Below are 18,461 nucleotides of genomic sequence, written 5' to 3'. Positions count from 1 at the left end.
ATTCTGAGTCAGGTTGTCCACATCCCAGAAAAATGAAAGGCTTTTCGTTTTCTCCATGGACATGTATCCAAGTCTGATAGTTGAGGTGAGAGATGTATAAAGTCTGTGCCTGTGACCCTCAAACGGGGAGTGAAAGTGGGAACTTCTCTCTATTAGGAGCTTTGTTAATCGTCAAGTGGTCCAGTTTATCTGCGAAGCGCGGAATCCCCATCTCGTTTGGAGATTCCCGCCTCTCCTGCCTCTCAGGCAGCGGCTCAGCGTCGGGGAAGCTCCGCGGCTCCGATCCAAGCAGGCCCAAGCCCTTTACGTGCACCATCTGAGAGCCCAGGCGCTTTGCAACCCTCCTGTCTGTCCTACCGGCTTCTTAACTTTGCCCCTTGCCAGTGCCGGACCCTCGCCCTGCCTTCAGCCCCGTCGCCTCAGAGTCCTCTCAGCCAGCTGCAAAGAGTTAAGACCCGGCTAAGAAAACGCTTCTGGATGCTCCAAGTCCCAGGCCCCCGCTCGCCGCTCCTGATTGGCTGAGCTCCTGTCAGTAGTAAAAAAGTATCAGATAGCAAACTTCGGACCTTGATAAAGGCGTGGTGTTAATACTCCGCAAACGCTAGCAGCCTGTGACATCAGCCAAGAACGCCTGGGATGCCGCTGCTCCGGGCCAGATGCAGGAGGAGGAGGGACCTGGCGGCTAAGAGTTAACCAGCCCTGCACAGCGAGGGGGGAGACACCAGTTTTCTGGGGACACTGGTTTCGGTCACAGACTGCCACTCTACTCCTACCCAGGGGAGCTCCCGGAGAGTTGGATGAATTCTGGGTTGTTAGCTGCTGTCAGCTGGGCTCCCGGGAGCCCGTTCCTGGTGGAAAGCAGGGGGCGTCTGGCCAAGGGACCAGCGGCTCGCTGAGACTCAACATGACCCTCCTGGGGGCTGAGCACTCTTTGCTGATTAGAAGCAAGTTCAGATCAGGTAGGGCTGAGGCATTTAGCATTCCTTCCTAAACTTTCCTCTTCTGCACTTCTCAACTCTAGACTGCTTTCCAATAAATGTCTCAAAGCCCGCCGTGGCTGCTTCAACCTTGCTCCCCAAGAGCACATTTTGGAAGTGAAAATTTTATTTGACTTCGGGGACCTTTCCTGTCTTCCGTTTTTAAGTCCTTTGAGTGGTTGAATGTGGTTTTGTTTGTGAAAAGGCCAATCCTTTCATTTTATTTTTTTCTCTGTATTTGGGAATAAAAAATTTGGAGATTCACCCGAAAGGAACAAATTTGAAAATGAACAAATAAGGGATTTCAAGATTATGAGCTGCATAATATTAGTTATAATTGCTGAGAAGATGAACCTGATGCTGTGTATCAGATTACAGTGGTCACTTAAAATGTAGCTAATCCAAACAATGCATTTCCCAAAAAAAGTCACTTGGGGGAAGTAAAAATAGCAAATTTGGAGCACAACAAGTATTTAAAATGACATCACTGTAGGAAAAAAAGTCCAGGGCCACAGATATTTTTTCCCAAACCATCTGATATTTATAAATGGATAATTTTCCCTCAAATTTCTGTGTCAGTAGTGCATAGAGAAACTTCTCAAAGGACGCTGAGTAAAGGTGAGTGAGAGAGATGGGAATGCTGAGTGCTGCTCATGAAGGGTTGTTATAGGCACCCGTGGCAGTTTTGAATGTGTCGGTTCCACATTTAGACAGAGACACTTGCCTTCTTAAATTCCTTCTCCATAACTCTGTGTATAATATTGGTTTTATAAAAGCAGTAACAAGCCACTCAATAAATGGCAGAACTTTTACTTAGAAGATGAATTCATTTGTGAGAACTCCAATGTGAACATTCCATAGAGCAGGTGCTGGAAGGATGCTGGCCTCGTTTGCCAAGTGTTCATCCTCCTTCTAATAGGACCACTCAGTGTTTCACTTAGGATGGATGTTTCAAGAATGAGAAAAGTGGATGCTGGAAAGTAAGGATTATTTGTGATTGCCTTAGATGTTTCTGGTTTTGAGATGTGTGTGGTTCCATTGGAGATTTCCTTAGTCTCTGTACTGTTGGAACAAGATGAAAACTTGAGTGTAGCCAGCCATAATACTCAGGGCCCTGGCACTCCGGGGCCCATCTGCCAGCCATTGGGTTCAGCGCTCGTTAGTTACATCCTTCCTCTCCTTCCCTTGGTGAGGTGAGGTAGTTGGTCTGTTAATCCACTGGAGACTTGGTCACTGCTTTGTAATTTGCTCAAAACCGCAAGGCAACACTGCCACCTTTCTGAAGAAAAGAGGATGCAGGTTTGTTTTGCAAAAAGCTTCATTCACTTCAAAGGCACCCTTGCCAGTTTGTGTGGGGGGCAGGGGAGGGGCTGGTTTGTCTCTCAAAGGATTTGGTGAGGTCCTGGATGGAATTGCAAGGACAGGTTTATCAAAGAAAGCCTTCCCTCTGGGATGCAGCCCAGAGGGAAGATGGTGGCTCCCAATTCCTGCCTCCGTGGACTGGAGTTGTTCTGGGGTCTCCCAGGCAGACTCTGGAGCTTCTAAGAATTCCAATTGCTGCCTCTTTCCCCCCCCCTTAAAGCTTGGACAGGCTCTGGTGCCACAGGAAGGATAGTGTCAGGGAACAAGGTGTCAAAACAAACTTGGACATGCTCAGTCCTCCACCTCTGATAAGCAGGGAAGCTAGGTCTGGAAACGGTCTGGAAAGGGACTGAGCGGATTGATCATCCGTGATGCAAGGGGTTGATTATCTGAAAGGCAGAGAAGAACAGCAAGCAGAATGTAAAACTAAGGAGACATAATATCAAGGACAGTGATTATTCATTCCGGGTGTAGTTACAACTACAGCTGCACTGATGTGGAAGCCTGGCTGGCAGTGCGTTTAGACAGGGGCCCGCTTCTTCTGGAAAGGACTTGGTTGATTTGGTAACTAACAGTGGATTAGAAAGGCTTCTTCCCTGTTTTGATTTTTCCCTCACTCTCTCTTTTCGTTGTTTCTTCTTTTCTCTCATGGGCTCCTTACAATGTAAACTCATAAAATTCTATCTGACTGCTAATGTTTGCTTTGACAGTAGACCATGGTGTTTCATATTTCATTAAAAATATTTCAAAAAAATTAATGAAACTAAATTGCTCTCTGATCATAGTAGATTCCTTGTGATATGGGGCTTGTTTATTAGTGAGCAGATAACTGCTTTGACTCTGAAGGTGACAAAAATGGCAACGGTGTCCAGCCAGCTTCCTGTGAGCTATATTCAAGTGACCTTGTGATAAAGGAAGATGCCATGCCACAGGAGCAGTGGCCTGTGCCAGTGTCCGTGTGTGAACATGTTTGATGCTATAAACGAATCTTATCTGAGAGGCCAGCAGTTTCATGGCTGAGTGTGTGGGTCTAGAACAACACTAGCTGGGATTTTAGTGGGCGTCTCCATCTGTTAGCCACAGAGCCTGGAACCTTAGATAAGCGACAGAATTCTCTCTGCCTCCAGGTGCCCCGTTTGACTAATGGGAATGATCAGAGGGTTGTTGTGAGGATTAAATGTGATCGTGCAAGTAGTCCACGAAAGAAACTGCCTGGCACTTAGTAATCCCTCAAAAAATATTGTTCGACTATTAATATTACTAAGAAGCCAGATTCTATAGTGGTCACTTTCTCTCTGAGTCTTCATTATTTCATGTATAAATGCCCAGGTTGGACTAGATGATTTTTCAGACCCTTCGGTAACATTTTGTGGTTCTCTGAAAACACAAAAAGATTGGGCACAGGCAAAACTGAGACCAGGCTGTGAGGCAGTTGGGCAGATAAGGTAGGCAGCTCATACAGATGCAATGAATGGTGTTACTTTTAAACTAAGTACATTTTTACAGTTTTTAATTTCACTGTTGTTTGGTCAACATCAATAATCAGTATCACTGTCAACAATCTTCCTCAATACCATGATCTTGTGTCAGCGAAACACAAGGATTTATAGTGTGTACACACACACCATGCACGAACAATCAAAATGAGAGGGGTGGGGGGCACTGATGGATTTTGCTTCTAAGGAACTATTGTGTTTCATTTGTTTCTTTCTTTTTTTCTCCTTTTCCCATTCAAACAGCTCAGCACTCTGGCACTTGCCAGGATGTGGTGTCTATCCCCCACAAATTTGGGGTTGTCAAATTTAGGAAAAGAAAATACAGGAAGCCCAGTTAAACTTGAATTTCAGATAAACAATTATTATTTTAGCATGCTGTAATATTGAGGGTGAGTTTTTATCTGACACCCAAATTGAACTAGGCATTTTGTGCTTCATCTGGCAACCCTGCCTCCAATCTGAGAGGTCTTTGCTCAACACTCTCTGCTGCCCCGTCCAGGATCCATCACACTCTCAAAATGTGGGCGCCCAAAGACTCCCAAAATGCAAACCTTAATTCTCAGGCATGAAAGTATAGATTTGGAAGGAGAAGGGCATGCCATGAGCATGAACTCTGGGTCTCTGGGGGTGGAGCCAGCATATGGATTAGGGAAAACTATGACAACTTCCTTTTTACCTTTCTGGGGAAGGGGAAGAGGAAGATGAGTTCAGCAGACAGGCTCTCAGGTGCAGGGGCTTCCAGACTGGGGGCTGCAGCTGAAAGAAGCCAAGAGCCGTGCAGAGCAGGCATGAAGAGGCAGTGGCTGAGCTCAGCTCAGCATTGGGTGGTAGAGCACACCAGCACCACATTCTTTGACATCTGGGGACGGGCCTCCCGTGTCTGTGATTGCTGTGTGTCCTCCCAAGGAAAGCAAGGGACATCTCAGGATGCTGTACACCATCCTCTTTCCGTGGGTTCTCTGTTCCTCCAGCCTTCAGATCAAATAGCAGGACAACCGAGTTCTGCTTTAAGCTAGATCCCTAACATCTCTGAGACTGAATGTTTCTTCAGTGAGTCAAGGAGACTGGACTATGAGGTTGGTCCAGAGGTTTTTACCATATGGACACTATTGAAGAAAATTCCACCAGGATCTCAAGAGAAGTTCAGGCTCTGGCCTAACCTTCATTATTACTTCATTTTATAACCTAGGACAAATATGTTAACCCAGTGCCTTGTCATGTCTATTATGGAAAAGACACTCATCTAGGTTAAATTATTTGTCCTATAAAACTGTATAAAGATATACAGGTATAAATCGAAGGTATAAATATATAGATAAACATTTTAATCTAATTTAATTGACCTCTTTATGCCTCACTTTTTTATCTACAACATAGAGGATTTTGACTGGTTTATCACTGAAGTTGCTTCCAGCCCTAACATTTGGTATTTTTCCAAATGAATGGCCCTAAGTATTTTTGTAAAGTTTTAAAGACTATAAGCTTTATAAAAGCATTCCTGCAATGTCTCTGAACTGTTATAGTCTCAGGGAACTTAACATATGCTAGATGCACAATAAATATTTCTTAAAAGAATGAATGAATAATTCACACCTACCATTTTCATACTTAACACAGTAGCATTCAAAAAATTATTTTAATTGTTTCATATGTTCAGTCTTCTTTTCAAAATTTCTTTGACAACTTTTGGGTGTGAAGCCTACTGAAGCACAAATAACTTGTCCCCAATTCCATCTTGCTATTGAAATGACCAGTAGAATATTTTTAAAGTTGGGAAAACGTGTTCCATTAAAAACTTCCAGGAATTTCTACTAGACATAATCAGAACAAGAAGAATTTAAGGGCAAACGGTCCCTCTGCACTTTTGTACAAACTGTCCACGGCTCATTGTCTCCTTCCTTCCTCTGCTGACAACCACTAATTCCCTTCGAGATGATGGCATTAGTTTCCTACTTCTGCTATAGCAAGTTACTACAAAGTAGTGGCTTAGAGCAGCATGAGTGTATTATTATCTTATAGTTACTGAGGTCAGGAGTTTAAAACAAATCTCACTGGTTAAGGTGTTGGCAGGGCTATGTTCCTCCTGGGGACTCTAAAGGGAATGCTTTTCTTGTCCTTTCCAGACTTTGGAGGCTGCCATATCCTTTGGCTTGTGGCCCCTTCCTCCATCTAAGGCTGCAGTGGAGCATCTTCAAATATCTCTCTGACTCGACTCTCTGCTTCTGTCTTCCACATTTAAGGATCCTTGTGATCTCATTGGGCTTACCTCAAATCACTTTCTTAGTTTAGGGTCAGCTGATTGGCAACCTTCATTCCACCTGCAGCACTGGTTCCCCTGTGCCATGAGTCCTAGCCAGCACTGGCTGCTCTAACAAAAGACTGGTGGCAAACCAACAGTATTGATTTTCTCACAGCTCTGAGACTGGGTGCCAGCAGGGTTGCTGTCTAGTGAAAGCCCTCTTCCTGGCTTGCAGGCTACCTTCCTGCTGTGTTCTCATTTTGCGCAGAGTCTGGGAGGGAAATAATAGTTGGTATCTCTTTTCATAAGGGGACTAATACTATCACCAGGGCCCCAGCCTCATCTCCTTATATAAACGAATCACCCCCTGCTTAAGGCCCATCTCCAAATACTATCACATTGGGGATTAGGGCTTTGACATGAGTCAGGGGTGGGGGGATACAATTCAGTTCATAACACCATGTTCACAGGTTGCAGGGATTAAGACATGGGTACTTTTGGAGTCTCAGAGGGGTGTTATTCTGCCTGTGACAGCAACTTCCAACGGGGCGTTCCTAGCTTTCACCTCCATAAGGCCTCTGTCCTTCAGACTTTGCCCTGCAGATCTTTTCTGATAACATGAGTTACCTACCCACAATTCTGATGTTTTCTCCAGGGTGATCCATAAAAGGCTAAATCCGCAGTCGTCTAGCAGGATATTTTTTTAAAGTGGGAGGCAAAATATACTGAAAAATTAAATTGTATTTTTTAACTCCAGGACTCCTCCAAAGCTGTAATATTGCTGATGTACATTATGAGCTTCTAAAGGACAGTGATTCCCAGATGTGTTACACTGTATTCACATGGCACCTCCCAGGGCATGTCTAGCTGGGCCGACACATTGTGGAAGATTCTGCTCCAAGCAGAGAAGCCATCGATTTTCAACAGTCATTCATTTAATGGGGTTAATCTTTATGTGGATGTTGCTGGCAAGCTCTCCACACCCCCTAGGTAAGAACTCTTTCCTTCATGGCTGCTTATTTATCTCTGGCTCACCCTTCACTCCTCAGATCTATTATTTTGGGTGTCAGGACTAATTCCCCAAGGATATCCCTCAGAGGATTCTACTCCCTGCCCTCGAGGAACTCCCAGGCAATCTGAAAAATTCAGTATGGGAGTATATATTGTTAATTAACTCATTCAACAAATATTTCTTTCATGGTTCCCTGTAATGGAGCCTGTGCTGGGAGCCAGGGAGAAGGTGGGGAGCAGAAAAGACACAGTCTGTGTCCTGACATGGAATAAGAGAGCCTCTCTCTAACATCCTGCGTATGGTTCCTGCAAGCCGTATCTTCAGACGTCCATACTGGAACACAATTACCTGAACCTGAAAAGATGAGTGTATTTTTTCATCTCAAATGGGAATTTAAAATCTATTTTAAAAACCAAAGGAAACTTTAGGGTCTGATTCAGGCCACCTGCTTGATCCTGACTCAGGATCACTGCTCTCACCCAAGGCCCGACTGTGTTAGATTTCATGACGTACCAGGTGGCCTTCCCCCACCATCTTACGTGCAAGAGCCCCAACCTTCTCTGCCCCTGAACTTTCCTGTCTTAGCTCCGACCATTACTGGGCATAATAGACATTTTATTTGTTATTCCATGAGGGTAGGGACTTTTGTTTATTTGTTCTTCTTTACTGGTGATTGACAGAGAGAAGGCATGATTTAATATGTGTTAAGTTAATCTTAACTTAGAGTTAAGTTAAGTTAAACTTAACTTTGGGCACATTTTATCCTGTGCCCAAAGAATACTGAAAAACAGTAAACAACATATTTTTGATACATGTGTAGGCATTAAAACTATAGCCCCCCAAAAGAAATCAGTGAATAGAAATACAAAACTCAGACAAGTACAATAGGTACCTCTAGAGCGGTAGGGGCAAGTTAATTACAAAATCTTCATTCACGGACCAGTGATGATTGTGTGGCAGTGCCGCATGAACCAAGAATTACAACTAATCTCCTTTTGTGTACCTGAGGTACAAAAAAAATATTGTTTTCTAAGACCGGAAAGAGTGACGCTCATCTTTTATCTGCTATAATATATAATAGAATTTTGTTAAATTGGATTAAACCAAACTGTGGGAATTCTGATTAAGAAGATTAGATCGGAGACTAGCAGAAGTACATGGCAGAAGCAGCAGTGCTAGAGCCCAGCTAGAGCTTCACATACTTCACAAAAGCCCAACCTGAGCAAGAGATGAAGTGCTCGTTCATCTCTCTTGTTCCCATCTCATCAGCAAGAACTTACTGGTCATGAGATGATGACCAGCTATTTAGCTTGCATCTCCATTCAGATCAGGAAGGAGGAGCCAGCAAGTGTGTTTCACAGGCACCTGCCTGCCGGGTCTCTTTCCTGATCTCCAGCGAGAACTCCTCACACCCCGGTTACCCCATGACCTTGGGGAAGTCACTTCAGCTCCCTAGGCCTTTGTTTTCATAATGATAAAGTGATTCATGCCATCTGTGAGGGAAAGAACTTTGAGAGTCATCAAGGGTTTCTTTTACAGAAAACAGTCCCTGTTCCCCACATAGCATGATAACTGCGTGAGAGAGAAGCATGGAGTAGTTAAAAGGTTTGTGTGGACATAAGGAGAATTTTAAAAAGCAAAAACCTTTAGCCAAATGGTAGTTTTGAAGCCTTACAATTTTAGTACTTTGCTTCTCAATTTTATTAAGCAGGTAGTGTTTGTTTCTTTTTTAAGTCAATAATTTGCACTAACTTCTATTCTGAGATCATCCGGAATAGCTACTTAAGCCAAGCATGACTTAATCAGACTTCAATCATTATTCTTAGATAAAATACCAGGGTCTCCAAGTTTTTTTTAAGTAAAATGTATTGCTTACTTTCTGAAATTTAGAATAAATAAGGGTGATTCTTGACTTTTATTTTTACAAGGCCCAAGAAGGTGTCCTCCAGAACCAGAGAAAAAAAGAAATTTCTTGTCTCCTATTGGTTGAGAGAAGATGAAATCTCCCATTTCCTTATAGACACTAGTAGAGCACTTCCCTTATCACTTCAGTCACTCCGGGTGACATTTGCTGTATTTCACAACCTTAGGTCATTAGAAAAACCATAGCATTCTTAGCAGTGGAAGCAGTGGATTAAGCCGCAGTAATATCGTAAAAGGTATTTATTGGGTTCCCTCATGTATAGGAACTTAGCCATTTCATAGGATGTGTAGCAATAATGAGTAAATACGCAACTTCTCAAATACTTAGTATGTCTTGCTTAGCACCTCTTGTTTGGTGTACCAATTTGAATTACCATGTAAGTTTTCCACCCTTCAGTCTGCATCTCTTTCCCCTTAGCCTCTTAGCTGTACAAAAAATAATCAGTTTTTTCTCACAAAATATAGACAAACAGTCCCCAAGGTGAAATGACTGGCCCATAAGCTGTCCTGGCTTTCCTAATTCCAGAAACCCTCTCCCTTCAGGTAGCCATTCAGCTTTGTTCTCTCAGGACTGATCAAGCTGGGTTCTCAATCTGAGATAAAGTTCCACATGGAACTTTTCGGGTCTCAAGCTCCTGACAGGGCAGTGTAAGGCTTCAGAACAGGCAAAATTCAGAAAATACTATTCAACATTAATTGATTGAACAATAATATTCTCAATGCTTTAAATATTTCTACTATTTTGTAGAGATATTTGTCCAGATGCATAAAAATTTTTACAAGGTTATATCTGAGTGTATGCATAAATTTACACTCAGCCTTTTTATCAGTTAGCAAAATATTGTAAGGACTTTTTCAAGCTGACTACATAGCAGCATAACTCTTGTTTTGCTTATTTTTTTTATGAAAAGGAAAGGAATTATTTATTCAAAAGATAATACAAACTTAAGAGTAATGACTTAATGTCTTCATTGAGATCCCAAAATCCCTTAGAATACCCACAAATGCACACAGTCCTTCCTTCCCCCCTTTGCCCAGTCCAGGGTACAGTGTCTCAGGAAAAGAAATAGAAGCGCATGGCTCAGGTAGCCCCTAGTTCTTCCCAGTATTCCATGCTCGGCTGGCAGGCCTCCCTCAGTTCTCAGCATCATCAGCTGCATCGCCACTGTGATCTCTAGTCAATCCAAAGCCATGTGGCACCTTCTTATGGCCCACCAGCAAGAATCCTTTCATCCCTTTTCTTCCAGGCAAAGTCTCTCCTGCTTCCTAAGCCATATAGCAAGAGGGAGAATGGAAAGCTGCGTAGTCCCAACTAATTCTTGTTTTAAAAACTACTAAAGTCCACTGAGTGAGTATATAGTAACTTACTAAATCTCTCCCACTTGTGTTGGAAAATTCAGCCCATTATAATTTTTATATTAAAAATAACATTAATATGAGAATCCTTATGCACATTATCTTGTTCTTCCTCTGGATTATTTTATAGAATTTTAGAATGTTCATTGTTTAGAGTAAACTTCTAAGTGTGGGGTTAATGAATATAAATCTTTATAATCCATTATGGTAGCTAGTATTTCTGGAGTACTAACAATGTACAAAGCTTAACAATGATTCTATTTCCATATGGCAATGAACTCTTGCTCCTATAACAGAACTAGCTCAAAGTCACCTTGGGTACTTATCCAATGGTAACTGATATTTGATGAGCTTTTCACACCTTTTCAGTCATAAAGGAAAAGGAGCCATGATTACCTGATAACTTTGAAAACTTGTGTGTCATCTGCTATGTGGGGACCACCTGTGACCAGATATGACTGATGATTCATGAAAGGAGAGATGAATAGAAGTAGGAGTTCTTGAGAACCTATTATCTTGTGGCACTTTTACTCTTTCATTTAATCCTCACTAAAGTGCTATGATGATCCCCTTTTCATAGATGAAGAAGCTGAGGCTCAAAGATGTAAGATGGTAAACAACTTGGTCAGAGTACCATAACCAATAAATGGCAGAGGCCAGATCTGATCCCATTTGTGACCACCTCTATGGCAACCGAAAGCCCCTGGCTCGCACCCTTGCCTCACCCCTCACTTACACACACCAGGCCCACTGGGTCTGATATACCTCATTCTGAACTACGACTCCAGGCATACACCCCATTGACATTATTGGGCTTGATTTCCTAAATAGTGATTTATCAAGACACTTTTTCTACTATAAATTAGTCTATAAATTGTACATGTCATCTCTCCCAAATCCTAAGATTTTTATTGAAATTTGATTATTTCAATCTCAGTTTATTTGAGAAAAATATTCAAGAAATTTTTGAAAATTAACAATTGTAAAAGTAGACTTGCTCAAAGACACTAAATATAGCTATTCGAGAAATACATATTGGGGCAAAAGTAGGTTTACAGTTGTGAGCAAGCAGAGTTTATTCTTATATTACTATTTATTAATTATTGTATTATTTCTTCATGCAAAAATCTGTAAACTTCTGTCCCACCCTGCTGCATCTATTAACAGAGAGTAGAACATGGTTGCCAAAGCCTGGAGGGTGGAGGAAATAGGGAGAGGTCAGTAAAAGGGTACACACTGTCAGTTATAAGAGGATCAAATGTGGAATGTGGATACTATAGTTGCTAGCATGGTGAAGCATTAAAATTTGCTAAGAGACTACAACTTAACTGTTCTCACCCTTGCCTCCCAAAAAAGTAAATATATGGGTCATGGGTGTGCTAATGAACTCCATGGTAACAAATTCTAATTGTCATATTGTAAAGTTTAAATACATTACAGTTTTGTCAATCATGCCTCAATAAAGCTGAAAAGTAAAAAAAAAATCCCTAGTAATTACTTTTAGGAGTATAACAGGCAAATATTATCAGTGAATCAGAATTTTGTGCATGTGTATACATATATATACATAGTTTTATGTGTACATGTATGAATCTAATCTCTAATTATTCAACTTTAATAATAATGGTGGCTGTTCAAATAGTAATTAAGTATGTGATAAAAGATTTGGGGGGAACTTTATTATCTATTATGAAATAAATGAATTTAGCTATTTTTTAATATATCTTAAAATAAATTCTATATGGATTAAAGAGCCAAGGAAATCTATAAAATATTAGAAGAAGCCAGAGAACAACTTTATAATCTTGGAGTGGGACAAACACATCACCAACATTGGTCACCCAGCCTGTCACCAACATCAGAGTAGAAATAAAAATTGGCATATTTGGTCACTTACAAAGTTTAAAATGTTACATGGAAAAAAAATCACCAAAAAAATTTAAAAGACTAACAATAGATCAAAAGAAAATACTTGCAGTGAGAATGCCAAAGTTATTACAAGGAATTCTATAAACAATAAGATTAAAAGTATATAACCTAAGAGAAATATAACTCAAAAAAGAAAAATAGTTAATAAACCCATGAAATATACTCAACTTATTAACATTCAAGAAAATGCAAATTAAAAGAGCAAGATACCCACCCTGGCTGGTGTAGCTCAGTGGATTGAGCACAGGCCTTTGAACCTAACAACCATGGTTCGATTCCCAGTCAGGGCACATGCCTGGGTTGCAGGCCAGTTCCCATCAAGGGACACACGAGAAGCAACCATACATTGATATTTCTCTCATTCTCTCCTTCCTTTCCCCTCTAAAGATAAATTAAATAAATAAAATCTTTTTAAAAAAAGAGCAAGATACCCTTATTTTCAAACATCAGGTTACAAAAATTTAAAATATTCACAGCATCAAGTATTGGACAACTGTGGAGAAATAGGCACGTGCATCCTGTGGACCAGCACATCTGTAAGGTGTAAAGGATACAGTCTGACAGTTTCCACTGAATTTCAAATGAGCCTCACCAACAATCAAGAAAGTTCAATGCATCTACTCTAAAGAACTAATTGTATACACAGGGATTCTCTTTGCATCATAGTTTATAAGGCTAACAAGTAGAAGGTGGAGACAACGTAAACATTCAGCAATATGGTGTGGTTGGTTAAATTATGATACACTCATTTTATGAAATATAATTCAAAGCATAAGAAAATTGATAAAATATTATATGAACTCACATGGGAAGATCTCCAAGACATGCAATTAATTTTTTAAAGCAGGTTGTAAAACAGGCAACAGAATTACATTTATAATTAAAAATTATTTAGACATAAATACACAGAAAAAAGCATTCAATAATCTAAGTCAAATTGCACACAATGATGGTCAGAATGGGAAGAGAGCAAGAACCTATCTTTACTATTTGAGTCTTTTAAATTAAGAATGTATAGGTACTTATGAAATGTCTTAAATATCTCTAAAAAGAAGCGAAATTGACATTATGACAGTAGCAGAAAATATACTTCTGTAAGTCTAATCACATGGACAAAAATTTAAATGAGGATTTAGGAGATAGGAAGCCTGAGGTTAATTTGATTACATATTTCAAACTTATTGGAATAGAATTTTAAATTTATCACCCTCTTTCAACACACACAGAAATGCCAGTAAATTTCTAAATAGATTAATATCTCGACCATAAGGCAGGAGAAAGAAGAAAAAGAAAAAAAGAAAGAAAGAGAGAGAGGAGAAGAAAGAAAGAAAGAAAGAAAGAAAGAAAGAAAGAAAGAAAGAAAGAAAAGAAAGTTTTAAAACTCAACAAGTTAGAGATGAAAACATACCATGAACATGCCAAAAGTATTAACATATTTTTAAAAGCCTGGAAAGTTGCATTTGTAGTGAGATTATGAATAATTTGAAATTTTTCTTTTTTTTTAACTTTTTTTATTGATTATGCCATTACAGTTGCTCTATTTCCCCCTCCATTCCCCTCCACCCTGCACACCCCTCCCTCACCATTTCCCCCTTTAGTTCATGAACACGTGTCTCAAATTCTTTAGATTCTGTATTTCCCCTGCTATTCTTACCCTCCCCCCTATCTATTTTCAATCTACTGTCTATGCTACTTATTTTCTGTACCTTCTCCCCCCTTCCCCTCCTCCCACTCCCCTGTTGCTAACCCTCCATGAGATCTTCATTTCTATGGTTCTGCTCCTGATCTAGCTGTCCTCTTAGTTTGCTTTTGTTTTAGGTGTGGTTCTTAATAACTGTGAGTTTGCTGTCCTTTCACTGTTCATCTTTTTTATATTCTTTTTCTTAGGTAAGTCCCTTTAACATTTCATATAATAAGGACTTGGTGATGATGAACTCCTTGAATTTGGTCTTATCTGAGAAGCACTTTTATCTGTCCTTCCATTCTAAATGAAAACTTTGCTGGGTAGAGCAATCTTGGTTGTAGATCTTTGGTTTTCATGACTTGGAATACTTCTTTCCAGCCCCTTCTTGCCTGTAAGGTCTCTTTTGAGAAATCTGCTGACAGTCTGATGGGGACTCCTTTGTAGGTGACTGTCCCCTTAGCTCTTGCTGCTTCTAGGATTCTCTCCTTCATTTTAATCTTGGCTAATGTAATGATGATGTGCCTTGGTGTGTTCCTTCTTGGGTCCAACTTCTTTGGGTCTCTCTGAGCTTCCTGGATTTCCTGGAAGTCTATTTCCTTTGCCAGCTTGGGGAAATTCTCCTTTATTATTTGTTCAAATAAGTTTTCCACTGGTGGCTGTGCCTTTCCCCCTTCTGGTACCCCTATAATTCGGATGTTGGAATGTTTAAAGATGTCCTGGATGTTCCTAAGCTTCTCCTCATTTTTCTGAATTCTTATTTCTTCCTTCTTTTCTGTTTGATCATTTTTTTCTTCCTTCTGGTCCACTCCCTTGGTTTGAGTCCCAATTTTCTTTCCATTACTATTGGTTTCCTTTGTATTACGATTCATTTCAATTCGTTTAGCTTCCATATGTTTCTCTAATTTGTGACTAAAATCAACCAGTTCTGTAAGGATCCTGATAACCAGTGTTTTGAACTGTGCATCTGAAAGACTGGCTATTTCTTCATCACTTAGATCTATCGGTTCTGGGGCTCTGAGTTGTCCTAGAGCCATTTTTGGTCTATTCGTGCTGTTAAGTAAGCGGAGCAAAGCCTTAGTTGTTTACCAGGACGGGGAGACCCAGGTCACTGGTTTGTGACGCTGTGTGTGGGGGCGTGGTCAGAGAGGGAGCAATGGCGGTCCTCTCCGCTAGCCCAGCCCATCCAGTCACACCGCACGCCTCGGGCTTGTTTATCCCATCGGAATTGTGCGAGGCTGCTGCCCCGCGCAGGCTTCCCTTCTCACTGGTTTCTCCGCACGTAAATGCGCGACCTACCGACCGACCCACCGCGCCTCTTCCCTGTGCACTCCCGTAGCTAGCTCGCTCACGATCAGCGCGCTTTCGGCTGCTTGTGCGCTCACCCGCACCACCCGGGAATTTTTTCTTGCTAACCTGTTCCGCTGCTGGCTTCGCTCCTCGTACCGGTCCAGCTGAGTATCTAGTTGTCCTTTGGACTCCGTATTGTTGATTTTCCGTGTGGCTTGGTTGTGACTGCTGTTAAAAATAGTTGTTCTTAGATTTGGTTGTGCACAGAGGCAAGGTGGTTCCTCCACCTACGTCTCCATCTTGGCGGAAGTCTCTGAAATTTTTCTTATATTCTTTCTCATTTATTCTTTATTTTGACTGTTTATTCAGTGTCTCTTATTACCTTCTTTAATAAACAGGAGTAACTTTGGTAATAAACCAGATACCAGTGACCATCACTTGTTCACTTTTGTCCTGAAGAAATAGAGGATGAAAGACACCTTCTCTGAAGAACAACTTAATCTGAGTTGGCTGAACACCTGGGACGGTTAAGTTGTTATTCCCACCAATTTGAGAGCATGCTCACCTTCAGACTACAACCAAGAAAACTTGCTCTTCAGCTGAGACTGAAAACCCATGGGCCCTAATATTAACTTATGTTGGAAAATTTAAATATATATATTGTGATAGAGGCTGTAGTCTGGCTGACCTGGAATCAAATCCTGGCTCCACCCTTTCTGTTGTATAAATTTGAACATACATATTCTTCAAACTCTCAAACCTCTACTTCTCCATTTGTAAACGTAGAAACAAACGTACCTCTCTGGGGAAGTTTTGTGAGACTTTAGGAAAAGGCACATAAAAGTGTTTGACATAGTGCTCGATGGGCTTATGTACTCCATAAATGGTAGTAACTTTATTTAAAGGTTAGTATAATTATACACTAATTATTATATTTATTTTAGTATGTTACGGAATATTAATTTATAATATTTTAATAATTTAAAAGTTATTATAAAATATCATGCTGGTATGTTTCTAAATTAACGACAGCAGTAACAACCAGCCTCTCATTATTATCCCTTAAGATTTGCTGCAAGCTTTTCCCATTTCTTTTTCCTCAGGATATGTTTGAGTGAAGAGCATAGTTATTGTCATGACAGAATTTATAGTATTTCAATAAAGTGATTTACATACATATTATCACTTATTCTCTCCCTTTGAAAAAAAATGTTTGAGGAAGAAATTTTTACTACTTTCATCCACCATAGAGGAGGGGTGTCCAGCTCAGGTCTTCGTGCATTTTCGTGGAGAGCAAGCCCCGGCCTTGTCTGGACCCCTGCAAGGTTACTGGAGGCTGTGATGCTCAGCAAAGGCTCATGACTGTTTTTGAGGCTCTACTGAGAAACCCTAACCCCCTCCCGTATAATTGAAAATACTGTTCTGTCTAAAACTAAAATTAAGGGGGAAACTCTCTCCAGAAGAAACAAAGGTTGGGGATCAAACAGCTACTAGAGCAGTCTGCTAAATAATAACCTTTTTTTTTTCATTTAAAAATTTTTTTAATTTTTCAATTATAGGTGACATACAATATATTAGTTTCAGGTATACAACCCAGTGGTTAGACATTTATATGACTCATGAAATAATCACCCCAATAAATCTAATACCCATCTGACACCATATATAGTTATTATAATACTATTGATTAGTATTATATTGATTGAATACTATAGGGGGATTATAATCCCCCTGCTGTTCTTTACATCTCCATGGCTATTCTGTAACTCCAGATTTGTACTTCATAATCTTTTAAGCTTCTTTCCCCATCCTCCCAAGCCCCCTCCCATGTGGCAAACATCAAAATGTTCTTTGTATCCATGAGTCTGTTTCTATTCTGTTTTGTTGGTTAATTTGATGTTGTTGTTTTTTAGGATTCCACATAGAAGTGAAATCATATGACATTTGTCTTTCTCTGCCTGACCCACTTCACTCAGCATAGCACTCTCTTGGTCCACCCATGTTGTTTCACATGGCAACATTTCATTCCCCTTTATAGCTGAGTCATATTTCTGTGTGTGTATACATATATATATGTATACACACACGCACACACACACCATTTCTTCTTTGTCCATTCACCTATTCACCTACTGATGGACACAGGTTGCTTCCATATCTTGGCTTTTATAAATAATGCTGTAGTGAACATATAAATATGTATGTCTTCTTAATTTAGTGTTTTGGGTTTCTTCAGATAGACATCCATAAGTGAAATTGCCAGTCCTTCTTTGTCTCTTGTTATAGACTTTATTTTAAAATTTCTTTTGGCTGGTATAAATATTGCTACCCCAGCTTTTGTTTCTTTGTTTTTGTTTTCAAGAAATATTTTTCTCCATTACTTACCTTTCAGTCTGTGTGTATCTTTCAATCTAGTGAGTCTCTTGTAGGCAACAGATGTAAAGGTCTTATTTATTTTTGTCCATTCAGCCACCACATATCTGCTGATCGAAGCATTTAATCCATTTGCACTTAAAATAATTGTTGATAGCTATGCATTTATTGCCATTTTATTATTCACATCTTTGGTCTTTTCTTTTCCTTTTTAAAGAAGACTATTTAGCAATTCGTGAAATACCAGTTTCCTGGTGGTGAACTTCTTTAGCTTTTTCTTGTCTGGGAAGTTCTTTATCTGTCTTTCAATTCTAAATGATAGCTTTTCCCTGGGTGGTGTAGCTCAGTGAATTGAGCACTAGCCTGTGAACTAGTTTGTGAACTAGCCTGTGAACTAGCCTGTGAACTAGCCAGGTCACTGGTTTGATTCCCAGTCAGGGCACATGCCTGGGTGGCAAGCCATGTCCCCAGTAAGGGGTATGTGAGAGGCAATCACATATTCATGTTTCTCTCCTTCTCTTTTTGCCTCCATTCCCCTCAATCCATAAATAAATAAATAAAATCTTTAAAAAATAAATGATAGCTTTGCTGAGTAATTTTGGTTGTATGTCCTTGCTTTCATCATTTTGAATATTCCATGCCAGTCTCTTCTAGTCTGCAAAATTTCTGTTGAGAAATCAGCTGACAGTCTAATAGGAGTCCCCTTGTATATAACTAACAGCTTTTCTCTTGCTGCTTTTACAATTCTCTTTTTGTCTTTCACCTTTGGCATTTTAATTATGATATGTCTTTGTGTGGTCCTCTCTGGGTTCATCTTATTTGG

At 40.2% G+C, this 18,461-nt stretch overlaps 1 protein-coding gene across 5 annotated transcripts in view; it reads left to right on the top strand.

Annotated features, from left to right (window-relative positions):
• Positions 1-628: 628 nt before the first annotated feature.
• The window catches only part of MYOCD (myocardin), a 101,824-nt gene continuing 83,991 nt past the window's right edge, over positions 629-18,461 (top strand). For 3 of the 5 annotated variants that reach the window (XM_053672707.1, XM_053672706.1, XM_053672705.1), the window contains exon 1: positions 629-959. In XM_053672707.1, the coding sequence (XP_053528682.1) occupies positions 905-959 (55 nt within the window). In that variant the 5' untranslated portion in view covers positions 629-904. Of the gene's footprint in view, positions 960-6,990; positions 7,065-18,461 lie in introns of those variants that run through there. The other 2 variants (XM_053672709.1, XM_053672708.1) reach the window with 2 other exon arrangements.

This window comes from Artibeus jamaicensis, unplaced genomic scaffold (assembly GCF_021234435.1).
Source record: "Artibeus jamaicensis isolate MK-2021 breed Jamaican fruit bat unplaced genomic scaffold, CSHL_Jam_final contig_781, whole genome shotgun sequence".
In the NCBI taxonomy this organism is placed as follows: Eukaryota; Metazoa; Chordata; class Mammalia; order Chiroptera; family Phyllostomidae; genus Artibeus; species Artibeus jamaicensis.
The sequence above is the reverse complement of the archived record's forward strand: the minus strand, read 5'-3'. Positions and strand labels throughout refer to the sequence as shown.